Source organism: Pinus tabuliformis, chromosome 8, assembly GCF_031772625.1.
Source record: "Pinus tabuliformis cultivar Carrire ecotype Pingquan chromosome 8, CPIR1, whole genome shotgun sequence".
In the NCBI taxonomy this organism is placed as follows: domain Eukaryota; kingdom Viridiplantae; phylum Streptophyta; class Pinopsida; order Pinales; family Pinaceae; genus Pinus; species Pinus tabuliformis.
The window spans coordinates 1,678,387,947-1,678,406,561 of NC_142294.1; the positions used below are offsets into that span (position 1 = coordinate 1,678,387,947).

At 34.7% G+C, this 18,615-nt stretch overlaps 1 protein-coding gene across 1 annotated transcript; it reads right to left on the reverse strand.

The window, feature by feature from the left end:
* Nucleotides 1-12,117: 12,117 nt before the first annotated feature.
* Nucleotides 12,118-16,338, reverse strand: LOC149242657 (3-dehydrosphinganine reductase TSC10A-like). Its single transcript, XM_089367706.1, has 4 exons — nt 15,946-16,338; nt 15,537-15,812; nt 15,255-15,402; nt 12,118-12,729 (listed from the first exon to the last, which is right to left on the reverse strand). The coding sequence occupies exons 1-4, from the start codon at nt 16,225-16,227 to the stop codon at nt 12,431-12,433; spliced, it is 1,005 nt and encodes a 334-aa protein (XP_089223832.1). The 5' UTR covers nt 16,228-16,338; the 3' UTR covers nt 12,118-12,430.
* Nucleotides 16,339-18,615: the final 2,277 nt, after the last annotated feature.

The window sequence follows — 18,615 nt, forward strand, 5'->3', positions numbered from 1 at the left end:
GGTTAGCTTTAGCCGAAAAACTAAATATTTTTCTCAATGTTTCTGATTTTCCGAGATCACACTAAGGTGCAGGGAAAAGAGCATACGCATGAGAAAAATCCTTCCTTTCTGTTTCTGATTTGCCCAGATCGCACAGAGTCGCAGGGAAAAGAGCATACGCAGAAATGAAAGGTATAGATCCGGTTAAAAAAAAAGGCTAAATAAACTGAGACCGAAATAAGCAGAGAGAAATTAACAGTGAACTGCAAAAAAAACACTGTATACCTCCCGATCTGAAAAATGAAGCAGCTAGGGCTACCGGAAACCTTTTCGCATGAAACGAAAGGGGTTCCTCACTGGAACAGATGCTCTGAATGCAACAGAGCAGTCCTTTCGGCCTGAAAGCAGTCAGAAACAACAGATCTAGGAAACGACAGCCGCATGCAGTTCTACCGGCTTCAGATTTGGATCACCAACGGACGCGGCCCTCAAATAGCTCTGATACCATGTAGGAATTTACAGGGTAAGTTCCACAGAAAGAATACCAAAAGGACACCGCTCACAACCAGATCTCAAATCAATACACCAGTATTTTTTACGTGGTTAAAACCCTCAGAGTGCAAGGAGGGAAACAGTCCACGGCCTGTCCCAACGTGGGTACTACAGGCAATTTATTAATCAAAGAATGAAAATTTACATAAGCTTCTCTCATGCACAGATTACCCGAACAATGACCCTCCATGCGCTTTAAATAGAACTCATGGACCAATCGGGTGTCAAGCCACGGATCAAGTGTCGGTAATACCGAGGTGAGAGTGAACCGTCGGATCACTACATATCGTGACCGTCGGATTGTAAGTTACAAAATGTACAACGGTAAAGAAACACACTTTACCTAACTCTAACCTAACTCTATGCTAGACCAAGTTGAACTTAACTATATCCTATGTGTCAGAATATCCTAACAAACCTCCCATGTGACTCCTCCGCGATAACCACATGCTAACGATTTGTAATAACTACACGGCATTTTTATTAATGCAGGATGAATGATAATTAAACCATGTTTTATATTAATTAAACTAGAATTTAATTCGACAGAGATTATGGTGGAACCTCCAAAATCAGAGCCAACTCCAAGTTTAGCGAAGTTAACTGGAGTTCCTCTAGTTTTAGTGGAGGTTTTCTAGGAGAAAACAGTTTTGACCATAACTGGAGCAAATTTCGACCAAATGGAGCTGAGGAAAAGGCGTTTCTAGCTAAACTCAACATTTTGAACACATTAAAGTAGGTTTCAAGTGTAGTAGAGCTTTGTAAACAACTTGTTTTTTCCATATTGAGCTAATACATAAGCCCAAGCCATGGAAGATGGACCAAGGAGATATAGCCTAGGAGGGGTGAGCTCCTTCATCAAAACTTTGTGTTAAGTGTTCATGTTCTTGTTTTGCTATACTTTTCATTGCTACTATTCAACACTTGTTTTTCATGTTATTTTGCTCATGAATGTCACATTAAACTTAATCAAATTTACTTGTTTACATTCACAAACAACCTAAGGAAACTTATGTATAGGAAGCAATGGGAAAGCATTTGTTTATAAAGATGTAATTCAAATTAGCACAACAAAACTAAAATTCAATAACATTTGGTATCAGAGCAAAGGTTTATTTGCTTGATTGCTTGAGTTTTGTGCAAGTAGGGTTTTAATGGTTGTAAAATTGTAATGCTTACAAGGTTAAATTTGTAGAGAGGAGAAGGGAAACTATTGGTTGCAACTCCTGAGGTAATGCTTAGAAGAAGGAAAGCCACAAGGCCACAATCTAGACCCAAAGTTCCAATTCTAGCTGCACTTTAAACACCTCAAGTTTTTCCTTCAATTGAGATTGAAGAGGTATAAGCAATACCAGAATCTGAGCCCGAATCCACATACATCATGTTAGGAGCAAGGGAGACTGAAGGTCTTTCAGAAGAGGAAGCATTCAAGAAATCTTTTTATGACTTGATTGACATAGTTAGAGTCCTCTATGAAGAGAGGAACACTAGGATGGATGGGGAGAGTTATAAGCCTCCACATGGAGAGGGAAGCTCGGGAGATAAAAGAGATGATAAGAAGGATTCAAAGGGTAATGGACGAAAGCCTCCTCCATCTCCACCATCTTCATCATCTTACTCATCACCTTCATCATCCTCAACATATTAAACAACAACATCTTCCACTTCCACCACAAAACCTGTCCATACTCATTCAAAAACCCCAAAGGAAAAAAACTCCCTTACTCAAATTGGACATTAAGTTTGAAATTCCCATGTACAATGGTGAGGTGAATGCAGAAAAGTTAGACAATTGGATTCGACAATTAGAGGTATACTGCAGAATTTAGAATCTTCAAGAAGATGACATAAAGATCCAGTTGGCTTCATTGAGGCTAGAAGGAGAAACATTAGTCTAGTGGGAAGCAAAGACTCAAGAGGAAATGTGAATTCATGGTAAGATATCCATTTCTTAGGTTGAATTTGTTTCTGCAATTAAAAGACAGTTTTATCCTTTAGCCTATATGCAAAAAGCCATTATGAGTTGGCAAAAGTTTAGGCAGCTTAAAGGCCAAACAGTCCAAGACTATACCTAGGAGTTTAGAAAGAGGGATTTGATGTTAGGAAGTAAACTTTAATTCCCAAGATACATTGTTGAAATATATTCAGGGTTTACATTCCTACCTAAAACATACTATCCTTATGTTCAATCCAAGAAATTTGGATGAGGTATGTGTGCAAGCCATGCACCTTGAAGCAAGAGGAAAGAACATTCAGGAAGAGGGTAGTAGGAAGAAGCCATTCAAGGGTAAGGAGAAAGAGAAGGGAGAAAAATGGAAGGGAAAGAAGAATTAAAGTGTGAATAAAGAAGGGGAGAAAACCATACGCTAACATTGTTCGAAAGCTGGGCATGATGAATCCCATTGTTGGAAATTACATCCTGAACTAGGGCCTAAGAAACAAAACAATAAGGGAAAACAAAAGATGACCACTACCACACAACATGATCTTGGATCAGATTCTAGTGACGAGACCAAGATTTCAGCCATGGTTACAAAAGGAAAAGAAGTTGTTGCAAGCACTAGTTCCTCAAATAGTCAAAACAACACTCCAAATGAAGAATCAAGAATAGAGGTTTTCCATGTCAGGGTAATTTCAAATCAAACAAAGATTGATGAATTATTCGATAGTGGATCATAATAAAACTTAATTTCAAATTTACAGGTTACAAGGAAGTGCTTATTTAAGTACGCCATTACTGAAAAGTTCATTGATGAAGTTGAGTTAGATGTAGTTCCACTTGATATCTCAGGAATCATTTTGGGTAGTCCTTATTTGTATGATAGGAAAGAAATATTTCATTTCCATGAGAACAAATACTTATTTTCTTAAGAATGGGGTGGAGTACATTGTGAGAGCCCATCGCAAAAAGTTAAACATTTCTTTAATACAAGGTAGATGAAGAGACTAGTAAATGCAAGTAAAAATTTTGTGCTTCTCATGATCAAGAAAGAGAATGATATTGATTATGAATATTTTGAAGGTTGTGATGCAAAATTAAAATCTGATTTGTTTGATGTGGTAATCAAGCATGGCAATATGTTTCAGGAACCAAAGGGGTTACCTCCTAAGAGGGGAATTCAGCATGAGATACAACTGTAGTAGGATTTTCCACTTCCAAACATTGGCATGTATCACATGTCGATTATGGAGAGCATGGAAATCAAGAAGCAAATTCAAGAATTGTTGAACAAAGGTATCATACGCCCATCTACTTCGCCATGTGGTTCACCCATTGTCTTGGTGCCAAAGAAGGACGGGACTTGGTACATGTCTATGGATTTCCGTCCATTGAACAAAATCACGGTAAATAATTGTTATGCACTCCCAAGAATTGATGATTTGCTTGATCAGTTGAGATATGCAAAGTATTTCACTAAGTTAGACTTACGAAGTGGTTATCACCAAGTTAGAATAACTGAAGAGGACATTTGGAAAACCGCATTAAAAACTAAACAAGGATTGTTCGAGTGGCTTGTTATGCCTTTCGGTCTTACAAATTCTCTAGCTACTTTCATGAGAGTTATGAATGATGTATTGAGACCATTTCTAGATGACTTTGTCATTGCTTTATTAGATGATATTCTCATATTCAGCAAATCCAGAGATGAACATGTCATGCATGTGAACAAAGTACTTGATGTCTTGAGAAAGGAACAGTTGTTTTTAAAGGTGTCAAAGTGTGAATTTGGAAATACTTCTTTAGTGTATTTGGGACACATTGTTAGAGGAGGTGAGTTGAATATAGACCTCTCTAAGGTTGAGGTCATTTTGAATTGGCCTAAGCCCAATACAATTACAGAGGTAAGAATATTTTTAGGGGCAACACAATATTGGAGGAAATTTATTGCTATTTTTTCTTCCATTGCAGCTCCATTACATGCATTGACTAGTGTCAAGAAAGTCTTCCAATGGGGAGATGTACAATAGAAATCATTTGATTATTTGAATCAAAATATCAGTTCAACACCAATATTGGCTCTTCCGGATCTTAGACAACCATTTGAGATTCAAACGGATGCTAGTGATTATGCCATGGGAGCAGTTCTTATGCAGCATGGTAAGCCCATTTCATTTCATTCTGAAATTTTTAATGGAGTTGTGACTAACTATCCCACTTATGACAAAGAACTTTACACATTGGTACAAAGTGTCAAAAAATGGAAACACTACTTGATGGGGAAGGAGACCATTATCCATACCGACCATCAACCATTGTAGTACTTACAGTCACAATCAAAGTTGCAACAATCACGACACTTCAGATGGATGGGTTTTCTACAATACTTTCATTTGGTTATCAAGTACAAAAAGGGAATCTACAGTAAGGTAGTTGATATGATTTCTAGCCCTATTGTAAATTCATCTATTTTACTCAAGCACAATTTTGTTTTATATGAAAGTTACATTGAGCAATATGCATATGATAATCATGTTCGATATGTGTATGCAAGATTGAGTTAGGGAAGCCAAGTTGAAGAGTTGGATTACCATGTACATAACAGTTTGTTGTATCACTTGGGAAATTTATGTATTCCACAGGGAGAAAGAAACAATATCATAAGGGAGGCACACACTTAATGATTGCTGGACACTTTGGTGTAGGCAAGGCATTAGCGAATCTCCAAAGGTATTGTTATTGGCCACACATGTTTTATAATGTATCTCGTTTTATTAGAGGATGTTCCTTGTGTGCAACAAGTAAGCCTAGCAATAGGAAACTAGGATTGTACACTCCACTTCTGGTACCCTCACGTCCATGGGAGAGTATCTCAATGGATTTTGTAGGAGGTATTCCATTATCAAGGAAAGGTCATGATTACTTGTATGTAGTTGTAGATAGGTTCAAAAATGTGTATACTAACACCATGTAAAAATAAAATTACAACTGAAAAAACAACTCATCTTTTCTTCCAAAACATCTTGGTTCATTTTGGTCTTCCTACTTCCACTGTAAGTGATCAAGATTCTTGATTCCTTGGGAATTTTTGGTCAAATATGTGGGACTTGATGGACACAAGGTTCAAGAAGAGTACAACCTTTCATCCACAAATAGATGGACAAACCAAGGTGGTCAACGGGACAATCATTCATCTTCTTAGAGGATATTGCAACAAACATCCCAAGTTGTGGGATGAACAATTGCATTACATACAACATGCATACAATAGGGCAAAGCATTCTTCCACAAACACATCGCCATTTGAGGCATGTTTTGGGTACTTGCCAAGATCGCCATTGGACTTCATCTTTGAGAAAGATGTCACCATCGATGGTCACAGTGACATCGATAAGGCAAGGAAGTTCATAGAGCAAATTCAGTTGATACATCACACAGTGCAGGAACAACTTGAAAGAAGTCAAATCAACTACAAGGCAAGGCATGAAAAACACCATGTCGATCACAAATTTCAAGTTGGAGATGAAGTTTGGTTATATATTAGCAAAGAGAGACTTCAAGGGGAAGGTAAAAATCTTAATCCAATCCGTTATGGTCCTTTTAAAATTGTGGAAAAGATTGGTAACAATGCATTTAAGCTATATTTGCCTTCTTATATGCAAATATACTCAATTGTTAATGATGATAATTTGAGATTGTTTGAGCCTCCTTTGGTTGATGATCAAGGAGAGCATGTTCAGCTACCATCAATAGATGATTTATTGCCAAAATATCTTGATGAGCTTTAGCAAGATCTCATACTTGACAGAAGAATAAGAACTTCGAAGAGAGGGAATGTCGAATACCTTAGAGTGGGACTCAATGGACAAAATCCTTCTAAATCCAAATGGTTGTAGATCGAGAAGGTGAGGGAGATGTATCTTCACCTGCTAAACAATTCATAATATCTTTTGGGGTCCAAAAGGGTTCCAATGGGGAGGAATGATCAGGCGCTTAGTATTTAGCTCAAAAATCAAAGTTCTCAGAGTGGCTCGAAACCTAAATGATTGCGTCCGTCTTAGAAAAATGATCCTAAAGAAACTTGTTTCACTAAAAACTGAGTTCGTATGAGGAAGATAATGAGTTATGTTTTCTTTTCCAAACATAAGAAATTTTTGAAAAAAAAATGCATAGTCATTGCACAGTTAGCAATCCGTACAGATGATGTCGCAGGTGACTATGCAAGGTCAACAATGGTCAATGCTCAAACATGGTTCGAGAAGTGTCAAGTTTTGGTTGGTTTTGACGTTGGTGATGTGGCATGATTATATTGGTTAATGGAGGACTAGTGAGGAGGGGACAAGTGGCAAGCTCGGAGGCCGCCACGTATCCCTCCATCAAAGGTCGGGTCAACACGCAGTGTGGAAAAATTTTGTGGTAGGTCGGGGAGTCGAACTCGGGACCTGTTGTGCGTAAACCAACAATCTTACCACCACACCATAACACATGTTCTTAACCATATAGAGTTTCACATATATTTAAAGTTTAAAGATTTGACAGTTGGGGGTTAGGAGGGCCAACCTGCAGTCGAACCCTCCCATGTGAACGCTCCGACAGTAACGTGTAACCATCGAGCCAACTATTTGGAAACTGCACGGATAATGCACCTAACCACCACTAAACCGCCCATGTGACTCCTTTGCGATAACCGCGTGCTAACGGTTTGTAATAACTGCACGACATTTTTGTTAATCCAAGATTAACGATAGTTAAACTGAGTTTTATATTAATTAAATTGGAGTTTAATTCGGCGAAGATTATGAAGGACCCTCCAAAATCAGTGCCAACTCTAAGTTTAGTGAAGTTAACGGCGAAGATTATGGAGGAATCTCCAAAATCGGTGCCAAATCCAAGTTTAGTGAAGTTAACTAGAGTTCCTCTAGTTTTATTGGAGGTTTTCTAGGAGAAAATAATTTTGACCATGACTAGAGAAAATTTCGATCAAATGGAGCTCAGAAAAAGGTGGTCCTAGATAATTTCGACATTGTGAACACATTGAAGCAGGTTTCAAGAGTAGTAGATCTTTGTAAACAATGTTTTTTCCATATTGAGATAATACAGAGGCCTAAGCCATGGAAGCTAGACCAAGGAGATGTAGCCGAGGAGGGGTGAACTCCTTCATCAAAACAATGTATTAAGTGTTCATGTTGATGGTTTGGTGTATTTTTCATTGCTGCTTTTCAACACTTGTTTTTCATGCTATTTTGCTCATGAATGTCACATTAAACTTGATCAAATTTACCTGTTTACATTCACAAACAATCTAAGGAAACCTATGGACAGGAAGCAATGGACAAGCATTTGTTTTTAAATCTATAATTGAAATTAGCACAACAAAATTAACATTCAATAATAGATCCAGGGCCTACCATTTCACTTGTGGGCTCAAGCATGCAACACAACTTTTTATTTGCAGAACAAAAGCCCTCATCGAATTCTAGAGATGAGTACACCAGAAGAAGCTTTTTCAGGTAAGAAACTAGATGTGGCACACTTCAGGATCTTTGATTCATGATTCTACTATCATGTTACCAAGGGTGCATGGAAAAATATAGAGCCAACAATTGAGTTGGGCATATTTGTGGGGTACACGGATACACCTCCCAACTATCATGTGTACCTGCCATCCAATAGGTTGACAATGGTTCATAGAGATGTGAAGTTCGATGAAGAGAAGGCCATGAGATGTTCTCTTGAGAGGGAGCTTTAGTTACATGGATATGAGGAGATTTTATCTCCTTCTAGAGATGGAAGGAAGCACACCGGAGAGGCTGTCAGATTGATGCATGATGCTAGAGATAATGTGGGAGCACCCATGTCACAATGTAGGAAGAGGAGGTCACCAAATCGGTACACTGGCCACATGGCTATGATGAGTGAGAGTGTAGAGGTTGAGCCATCCTCATTCGACGAAGCAGTGCATCAACCAGTATGGGTTGGTGCCATGGTTGTTGAGTCTAGCTCCATTATCAGAAACAATGTTTCGGAAGTAGTCCCAAGACCACCAGACAAGTCAGTGGTGTGTTCCAGATGGATTTACAAGGTAAAGCAAGCAACAAATGGGAGTGTGGAGAAACACAAGGCCATATTTGTGGCTAGAGGATTCTCTCAGGTGGAGGGAATTGATTACGATGAGACCTTTGTTCCAGTGGTAAGGTACCCTTCAATAAGATCTATTATAACATTGTTATTGCAGATGGGATGGAAGATACATCAGATAGATGTGAAGACAACACTCCTCAATGGTATGATTGAGGAAGAGGTGTATATTGAGCAGCCTGAAGGATTTGAGACCTTTAGTAGAGAGTCGCATGTGTGTAGATTCAAGCGAGCGTTGTATGAACTAAAACAAGCACCCCCTGCTTGGTACAATGGGATTGATAGCTATTTCACCAGGTTAGGCTTCACTAAAAGTGAAGCAGATGCAAACCTTTACCATATTGTAGTTGAAGGCAAATCGTTAATTATAGTATTATATGTCGATGATTTGATTCTAACAAGTGATGAGAAGTTGATAAAATCTTGCAAAAAGGATCTTGCAAGAGACTTCGAGATGAAGGACCTGGGGCTCATGCATTACTTTCTTGGTATGGAAGTATGGCAAAGAGATGGGGAAATGTTTGTCTCTCAGGGAAAGTATGCCAATGAGATTTTGAAGAAGTTCCACATGGAGAGCAACAAATCCATGGAGACTCCTCTAGCAGGTAATTAGAGGAAGGAAGATGCTACTTCAGGTGAAGTAGTGGAGGCTACTATTTATAGACAACTTGTGGGTTCACTCATGTATTTGGTGAACACACGACCAAACATGTGTTTTGCGGTTAACGAGCTTAGTCAAGCCATGGTTAAGACAACCAAACTCTATTGGAAGGTAGGTAAACATGTGTTGAGATACCTCAGAGGCACCACTCAGTTTGATCTTTGGTACATACAGACAAAGGGAGTGAAGCTTCAAGGCTTCACATATGCATATTAGGCAAGGAGTCCATCTGATAGGAAGAACACAGCAGGGGGAATCTTCAATATTGGGCGAGCAACAATTTCTTGGTACAATAAAAAGCAGAGATCAATTGCACTCATTTCAATAGAAGGAGGGTACATGGTTGCTAGTCAAGCAACTTGTGAGCATATCTAGACGAGGAAGATCCTTGTTGGATTATTTGGTCAACAAATGGATTCTACAATGATTTAATGTGACAATCAAAGTTGTATCAAACTCTTTGAGAATCTAGTTTTTCATGATCGGTCCAAGTATATCAACATCCGGTATCACCATCTACGAGATTTTGTGCAAAGGAGAATCATGCTGCTGGAGTACAATCTTACAGATGATCGGGATGCAAATATTTTGACAAAGGCATTGTGAAGATGCAAATTCAAGTTTCACAGAGGTAGGATCGAGGTAGCAGATTATCCCTTTTTTGTTGAGAGGGAGTGTTGAAAATGCAACAAGAAAATCCTAATTTAATTTATCATTGAATTAAATAGTAATTCCACATCTCATGACAACTTGTAATAGTTAACTAAGTTAATTTGACTTAGTTAGCTCAGGTAATTTGAGTTGAGGGCTTAACTAGAGTCAAGTATAGTGTCTCCTACAATTACGAGCACTAGTTGAGTTTATTTTGAATTGTAATTATTAATTCAGTTCAATTGAGTTAAACTAGTTCCAATTGATGGAGGAATTAGTGGGAGATCTAATAGTGAGGTGTAACCTGCAGCGGTGGGGTGTGACTTGCAGTAGGTGTAACATACTACAGTGGGGTGTAACCTGTAGCGAAAGATTCACTCGTAATTAACTCATGCATGTTAGATCAAAGAAAGAGTGGAGTTTAGGGACATTGTATTATTAGTTATATAATCATCTGAATTGTACAGGTGGTGCATGCAATAAGAGAAAGCCCTATGAGGATTGCGAAATTCATAATTGTGGAATTTCCAAATTAAACATGGGCTAATTCCCAAGGGAATAACACAAGGAAATAGGAGCTTGGCAGGAAGCAGAATTGACTAAGTATTGGCTTGAGATTGTCTGGGAAGCAGTGAGAGATAGTGTATTGGCTTGAGATTGTCTGGGAAGCACTGAGAGATAGTGCAGAGATTGCTTGGGCTTGAGCAAAACATTGTAATCTTCTCATATTTTTTGATTAATGCAATATACAAATAAGAAAGGTTTTTAGCTTTGGCTTTCCCTATAAAATTATTGTGTTATGTGTGATTTAATTCTCTCTTTTTGTAATTTCATCAATCGTTTATTGTTTCTGATTTATTCAAGTTAATTGTTTTAACATATTACAATTTCTAGTTTGAATCTAAAAAAAATTCTACAAAAATTAAATTTATTTTTATTTTATATTAATAAATTAACCATCATTTTATTTATTTTATATTAATAAATTAACCATCATTTTATTTATTTTATATTAATAAATTACCACCCGATAAACATTATTTTATTTATTTATAACAGGATGATAACAACATCTATCTATATGGTCATTTACGCAACATAACAACTCATATACAAAAATAGTCTTCGTGCAAAAAAATACACGTTATATATAGATATAGTCTTCGACCAATTTTTTTTATTTTTTTTATTTTTTTTTTTTGTGGTAAAAACGTAATCCTTCCAATAACTTAGCAGTTCCATTTTCAACTAATTAATAAGAATTTTATTTCATATTTTGTAAAAGATATATTTAAATGTGTATAATTTTTTTTCCATTTAATTTTAAATTAGGGTGAGCATATTTATTGGAGGGAAGAACAGGCTATTTTTAATGTAGTTTGGAAGCTCTTTGACGTGGTTTAATTTTTTCATAATGACTTTTAACTTTTTTGAGATTTGAACTTAAAATCTAATATAATTTGAACTAAGTTCTATTCAAATTATCTAATTTATATTTAATAAATTATTCCAATACATACATTAATTAAAAAAAAAAAAAATTTGAATAAAATTATCAAGTCATTTTATAATAGAAAAACTATCGAATCATATAATGAGACTCAATCAACTCTCCAACAAAATCAATCAGAATAGAATGAGATGGAAGTAAAAGATGAGTAGATCTTAAAGTGCTAAAAATTTGCTGAGGAAAAAATCTATAAAATAAACCCCCAAAAATTGGAAGACATTGAAAAAAATCCATAAAAATAAACCACCAAAAATGAAAGACATTGTTAATTTTAGAGACAAGTAAATCTCAATAGTTCATAATCCAGAAAAACTTGCTTGAATCCTGAGTGTGTTCCAAGCAATAATTACGGCTAGAAATTATTTGTGTATGTTGTAGATGATCTGTTTAAGTTTTATTATGGTTGATGAATGGCAGCTGATCTGCATGTTGTAGAGTAAGGAAGAGAGGCATGTGGTACACCCACTCATATTCTGGTTTGCATGTTTGATTTACAGGTTTTTCTAATCTAACTTCTTTGTGAAAAACAATCAACCACAATAGAATGAGATGATAGAGGTCATGAAGTAACCGGTAGTCATCAAAGAAATATGTTTTTTTTTAAATGTGGTTCATTGTATTAATAGCAGATCATGCCACCACACACACAATATGTTAGAGCAATCATAAAGACATGTTATGGTTAAGTCGAATGATAAAAAGCAGAAATACTCCATTATTAACCTCAAGTATATATCTTCTGACCAGAGAGTTGAGAAGAAGAAACAAACTTAAGATCAAGATAGGAATATCCTGGACTCCAATATTTGCTTTTCAATCCATAAGTTATCGTTACGGCCTGTCTCAACATAAGCATGTTTATCACTCCTATTTCTATCCAAAGCTGCAGGTCTAACACTCATGCCGTTACATTACGTTATCAGAAAGTCAAATGTTAGGTAAGGTAGCAGAGTCCTTTATTAAGTCAAACAAGCTTGGGTAAGGTACGTAGCAGAGTCCTTTATTTGAGGGCACGTCGAGCAACTTCAAAGTAAATGGCAGCCAGACAGCTAAAAATTCTGAAAGGTACATACAAAATCAGTTCTGTGAAAGCCCTCCCGATTGAATCAGCAGGTATAAATCCACGTGATAATGTTGATAGCATAAGCCCAGTAATCTGAGATGTAACCAGAAAGGTTCCGTTCTTTGCTGCTTCCAAAATATACTTGGCAACTTTTTCCGATGTCTCGGCCTGGCTGCGGTTGTACAGTCCAATCACCTTCGACATCTTAAATATCTCTGTGTGAGTCTCTATACCACCTGCAATGTATAATCTGAGATTAAAAATTTCAAAAACAAATCGAGATATATGGATATGGTGTGTACTCCTAGCTTTGTTTCAATGTTACTGTGTTAACCTGTAGAGTACTGCAGAATCGCAGATTAAAGTATTTAAATTAATATAAATATATGAGCACTGTACTATAGTTTTAAGAGATAGTTTAATCAGTCAAATCACTGCTTTGTCAATCGAGATGTCATAGGGTCAATTTTGTCAATCGAGATGTCATAGGGTCAATTTTCAAAAACTTTTAGGGTCAGGCAGAATAGATCGAGGAGTATTGATCTTCTTCGGGTAAAGTCCACTAAGAATTAAACAACCCTGGACGTAGTAGCTGGTAGTGACCAAAGGTATCTGTAAACCAAAAATGAAAAAAATGAGTACGGTATTATTGGCTCTGAATATTGTTAGACTGAGACTTACTTTTTATTTATTTCGAACTTCGTCTCTATTAATGGTCTGAAATGAAGGAGTATTATTATTTATTACAAAAGAAGTATCTTATTATTATTATTTTTTAAATAATATTTAATAATAATAATTGAATTAAATATTAAATTAATAAATACATAATAATATTTATATAAAAAATAATATATTTTAATAAACCTCTTGAAAGTTGAATAATAAATATGGTAGGGAAAGTTGAATTGTTAAAATTCAAAGGATAAGAATGAGAATTTAGTTGTACTTTTTAAATATATTGAATTTAAATAATAATAATTGATGTGTTAACTTTATTTGAAGTATGTAAGGTATAGTTGAATTTTTAAGTAAAATTAGAGTTAAGATATTTTTCTTTATGAAAAAAATTAGGAATGTTGTTTATAGATAGTAATATAATGAAAATGAAAAGGTTAATTGATTATTGGTTAATTGGTGAAGATGATACATATTTGTTAAGGTATTGATTGATAATGTGTGGGAGGTTATTTGGTGTTTGGTGTGGCTTGATCAGGTACAAGCTTAAGGTAATTTTGGTATAAAATCTTTGATATATGGGATATATGTTTATTAACTTATAGATTAATATTTACGGTGTGTGAGGTGTCACTTAGTACTTGGTGTGGTTTGGCCAAATACAAGTTTAAGAAAATTTTGATAAAATGATCCTTGACATATGGATAAAAGTTTGTTTATGGTAATTCTATATGAGACATTGCTGAATAATCAAAGAAATAAAAATATTTTTAAAATAATTTATATGATGTTAAAACTTATTAGAATTTTGCATCCACATAGTTATAAGTATAAAATTTAATGATCAGATGTTTATATAAACTTTGTTATTTCAAAATAAAGTGATGAGAATTATGTAGTTTTGGTCAAAGCCTTTAAGAAGTTTTCTAATAGCAAAAATTAAAATGACAAATTTTGTATCTATTTTTATTTTAAATTTCAATTAAAAAACTTATCACTTGTTAAATGTTTCAAAGATATATAAAATTACTCCTTTAAAATTAAAATTAAAATTTATTCTTTCCAATGCATTTTAATATTTATAGCTTTAAATTATTATTATTATTTTAATTACATTTATAAATTGCATAATTTTATTATATAATTTTGTTTATATTTAAATTTATAGATACTTTTTATTATAATTAGAAAAAATATATTAGCATAATTTTATTATATAATATTGTTTATATTTAAATTTATAGATATTTTTTTATTACAATTAGAAAAAACATGCTGGCAAGCGCTTGTATATTAAATAATTTAACATTCAATCATTTTCGACATATCTCACTAGCCAAATTTAAAAAATATATATAAATATTCTTATTTTAAAAATTATATTTTACTTTTTTTTCCTAAATAAAATTTACTTTTTAATTCCCATTAAAGTGATGTATTTACATAACTGATAAAAAAAAAATAACTAAAAACTTTTTTATCTATATTTTACTCACTTTATAAGATGATTCATAATCTTTTTCGAAGTAAACATGTAAAACTAGAACTTAAAAAATGTATTTTTCACAGATTTATAAAAGATTGATATTAAAGAATGTTGTAAAATATGATATAGATGATTATGTATACATATTTTTTATTTAATATAATAATGATAAAATTTTATTTTTAATTAATAAAATAATAACGAAAAATTATTTTTAATTAATAAAATAAAAGTCATTAGTAATTATAATAAAATTAATAAACTAAAGACAAAAAAATTATTTTTAATTAATAAAAATAAGGTTATCGGTAATTACAAGAGAATGATGATAAGAGACCCAACCCTTATATGATCATCAACCTTATTCTTTAATTACCCTCTCATTCTAATTTTAAGCCTTAAACATAAATGTATGAGCTTACAATTTCACCAATAATGGAATAACAAAATCCCTGTATCTCTAGCTATAATAGAACAAAATTTTAGTTTTAAGCCTTGGAAATTTTAGTTTTAAGGGCTTTCTGAAGGAATCGATTATGATAGCAAATGGAATTTCTATGTAAATGCATACTGGCGTATGAGGTCTAGATTGCTTACAGTCATCCAGCATTGGAGTCTCCACATATCCCGGGAATGAAACGCTCACTCCGATGTTATAAGGCATCAATTCCAGTCTAAGAGCTTCGGCAAGCCCTTTCACGCCATATTTGGTTGCAGTATAAACAGAGTTCCCATACTGCGTGTACTGCAAAACACATACAATGGTGAATCCATTGCCACCAGAACCTAGAGTTAATAGGAAATCAACTTTACCCTGAAACTCTGATCACAAAAAATAAAAACCATTTGCAACCCAAAAACCAATTTCATGAATCATACCAGACCAGCTAAAGAACTGACGAGAACAACAGACATGGGCGGTCGGGCATGGGCTTGGACTGTGCGATGCTTCATCAAGCGAAGAGCAACATGCAGAGTGTTTACCATCCCTGATAAATTTGTGTTAATCGTCTCATGCAAATCTTTGATGGGAATTTCATCTATAAATCCAACTCTCGCCCACCCAGCATTGCAAACAACCACATCAATAGGTCTCCATTGAAATGATTGTTGTATTGCATCCGAAAGAGTTTCGTAGTCACTCACATCAGCAGTCTGCATAGTAAAAAAATAGTTTTAATTCTAATCTGAACTTAACTCAATTGCAGATTCTAAAAACATTCAACTAATACAGAACTCCAGTAGAACTCCAGTAATGAAAGACAATGAGAAAAACCTATCCACGTACCTTTGTGAATATTCTATCAACACTGATAGTTTTATTATCGACCAACTTGTCTATGGCCTTCTCCAGTTTGGCAGAGCTTCTGGCTATCAGAGTAACGAAAGCTCCTTGAGATAGAGCCTCTTTGGCAATAGCAAGACCAATACCACTGGACCCTCCTGTTATTAGAACATGCTTCCCCCGCAGAGTTTTCAGACATGGTGAAGGCTTCCAAAGCAAGGTTACCCCAACAAAAATAGTAAAAAGAAAAACAGTAATGGTGAGTATAGTTGCAGCCAATTCCATCGTGAGGAGAGGATCAGGGTTTCGGACAATGCCAATATGTCTTGAAACAAACGCAAGTACCTGTGTATTTAGGTTCGAGATGAGCTGGTTATGGTTCTGGTTCTGGTGAGAATTAGGTAGACATTGATTACAGAATTGTTTGGTTCTGGTTCTGGTTCTGTTGAGAATTAGATAGACATTTATTACAGAATTGTTAAAGAATAATACTGTTGCATGGTTGGGTCAGTGGGCTTTTAGTGCAGCAGATGTGATATCAATGTTTACAGTTGGCCACCTGCGTACATTTAGAGAAAGGTACTGACTTGTTTAGGTTATAGTTTGCAGGGTTATGGTTTGGATATTGCACTGGTCAATCTCACGGCTCAAGGGTCAATGGTTGAGCATAAAGAATAGTAGGATCTTTGTGTGATTTTTGTCTGAATCCAGCTATCACAAGGGTTGAATATCATGATTAACAATGGCCCAGCATCGTATATGTTGGTAAAATCAATAAAGAAGCACCATAATGGCATCATGTTGGTAAAATCAATAAAGAAGCAGCATAATGGCATCATGCATAAAATTTGGCAGCTTATGGCTTCTGTATTGGGTCAGTCAATCTTATGGGTCAAAAATAAAGATTATCCAAGACAACTACTTGTCCAGGTAACCCAGACTGTTTAAAGTTATCCATACTAGCTTTTTACACGAATTAAATTACATATATCAACTTAATAGAAATTAAAAATAAAAAATTTATTATTTTAATTTTTTTTTGTTTTTTTTTTTTTTAAATTATGCATTTATAAAATATGATACAATTGTGTTACTTGGTTCTTCACTATCATTTTTTTAGGGATTTGAGATTATTCCAATTTTAATAAGTTCCTCAATATTGAGATTATTTCAATTATAATAAGTGTCTTACTATTATTTATAATATTAATTTATATATAAGCAAATTTTATTTAGCAAAATGGTGCATTACTTCAATAAATTTAAGAAATTAGATTAGTGCAAGTGGCTCCCTACCTACCAATTTCCTAGGGATTTGATATTATTCCAATTCTAATAAGTTCCACCATGTTGAGATTATTCCAATTCTAATAAGTTCCTCATTATTATTTATAACATTCATTTATATATAAACAAAACTTATTTAACAAAATACTCCAGTACTTTTAAAATTATTTAGCAAAATATTCCATTACTTTCAATAAATTTAAAAAATTATATTCGTGTCAAGTGGCTCCCCACCCACCAATTACCTATATATTTGAAATTATTCCAATTCTAATAAGTTCCTCAATATTATTTATAACATTAATTTATATATAAGAAAATTTTATTTAGCAAAATGGTCCATTACTTTTAATAAATTTAAAAAATTAGATTCATGCCAAGTGGCTCCCCACCCACCAATTTCCTAGGGATTTGAGATTATTCCAATTCTAATAAGTTTCTCATTATTATTTATAACATTCATATATATATATATATATATATATATATATATATATATATAAAAAAAATCAAATATAACAAGATATTTTCCATGTCACTCAACGTGTTCGAAGATCATATTGTCTACTCCAATCTTCTGCTCACGCTTGAAGAATGTGGCTACAAGTTGTGAATGCTAATGTGGTCTACAAGTTGTAAATGCTAGGTCTTCTTCTATTAATAACAAAGTTTTCCATACCATATATAAGAAGGTATTTTCCTATAATCGTGGAAACAACTTACTTCCATGTATTTTCCTATAATCATGGCAACGAATTACTTCCCTGTCTGCTTGACTAGTATCTCAACATACATATATTTGTATGCTGCCACAAGTGTCTTACACTGACAATTTTTTTTTTCTAAAGCAGGAGTCAGACCTTCTATTAACTTGTGTCTAAAAATATGTTACAAAAGTTACAACCTGCGTAAAGAGGAAGCAATTCCTCTAGCAAAGGGAAGATTTTTAGTAGCACTTAGTACTCGTATTAAAAAAGAAGCCCTGTCAAAACATTTGGCAGACATAAAAATGAAAATAGAGAATGCAACCAAGAGATTTCGGGTCCGCTGCCTTTCCCTCAACCCACCAACCTGCTCGGTAGCCAATAGTCGTCGATCTGCTCCCTCAAGATCTAACGGTCAATGGCCATATCGCGCGGAACATAAGCCCGAGGAATACCCGCCTGTATTCACTCACCTCCCCAAGCCACGTGTAGACTGTTGAGTGGCATCGCATGCAATTCGTAGAAACCACTTTTGGTTTTGAGGGCGCCCGATATGGGTGGTAAACCGGAAGCTGTTTTGACTCCCTCTGACTTTCTCCCAGACCCACTAACCTGCTCGATAGTCGATAGTCATCGATCTGCTCCCCCATGATCAAACGACCAATGGCCATATTGCGCGGAA

Excerpts from the sequence above, each read along its gene's own strand:
- LOC149242657 (XM_089367706.1), bottom strand. The coding sequence starts at position 16,227 with ATGGAATTGGCTGCAACTATACTCACCATTACTGTTTTTCTTTTTACT. Across the intron at positions 15,403-15,536 it reads TCAGTTCTTTAGCTGGTCTG|TACACGCAGTATGGGAACTC; the intron begins GTATGATTCATG and ends TGTGTTTTGCAG. Across the intron at positions 12,730-15,254 it reads GACTCCAATGCTGGATGACT|GTGGTATAGAGACTCACACA; the intron begins GTAAGCAATCTA and ends TATACATTGCAG.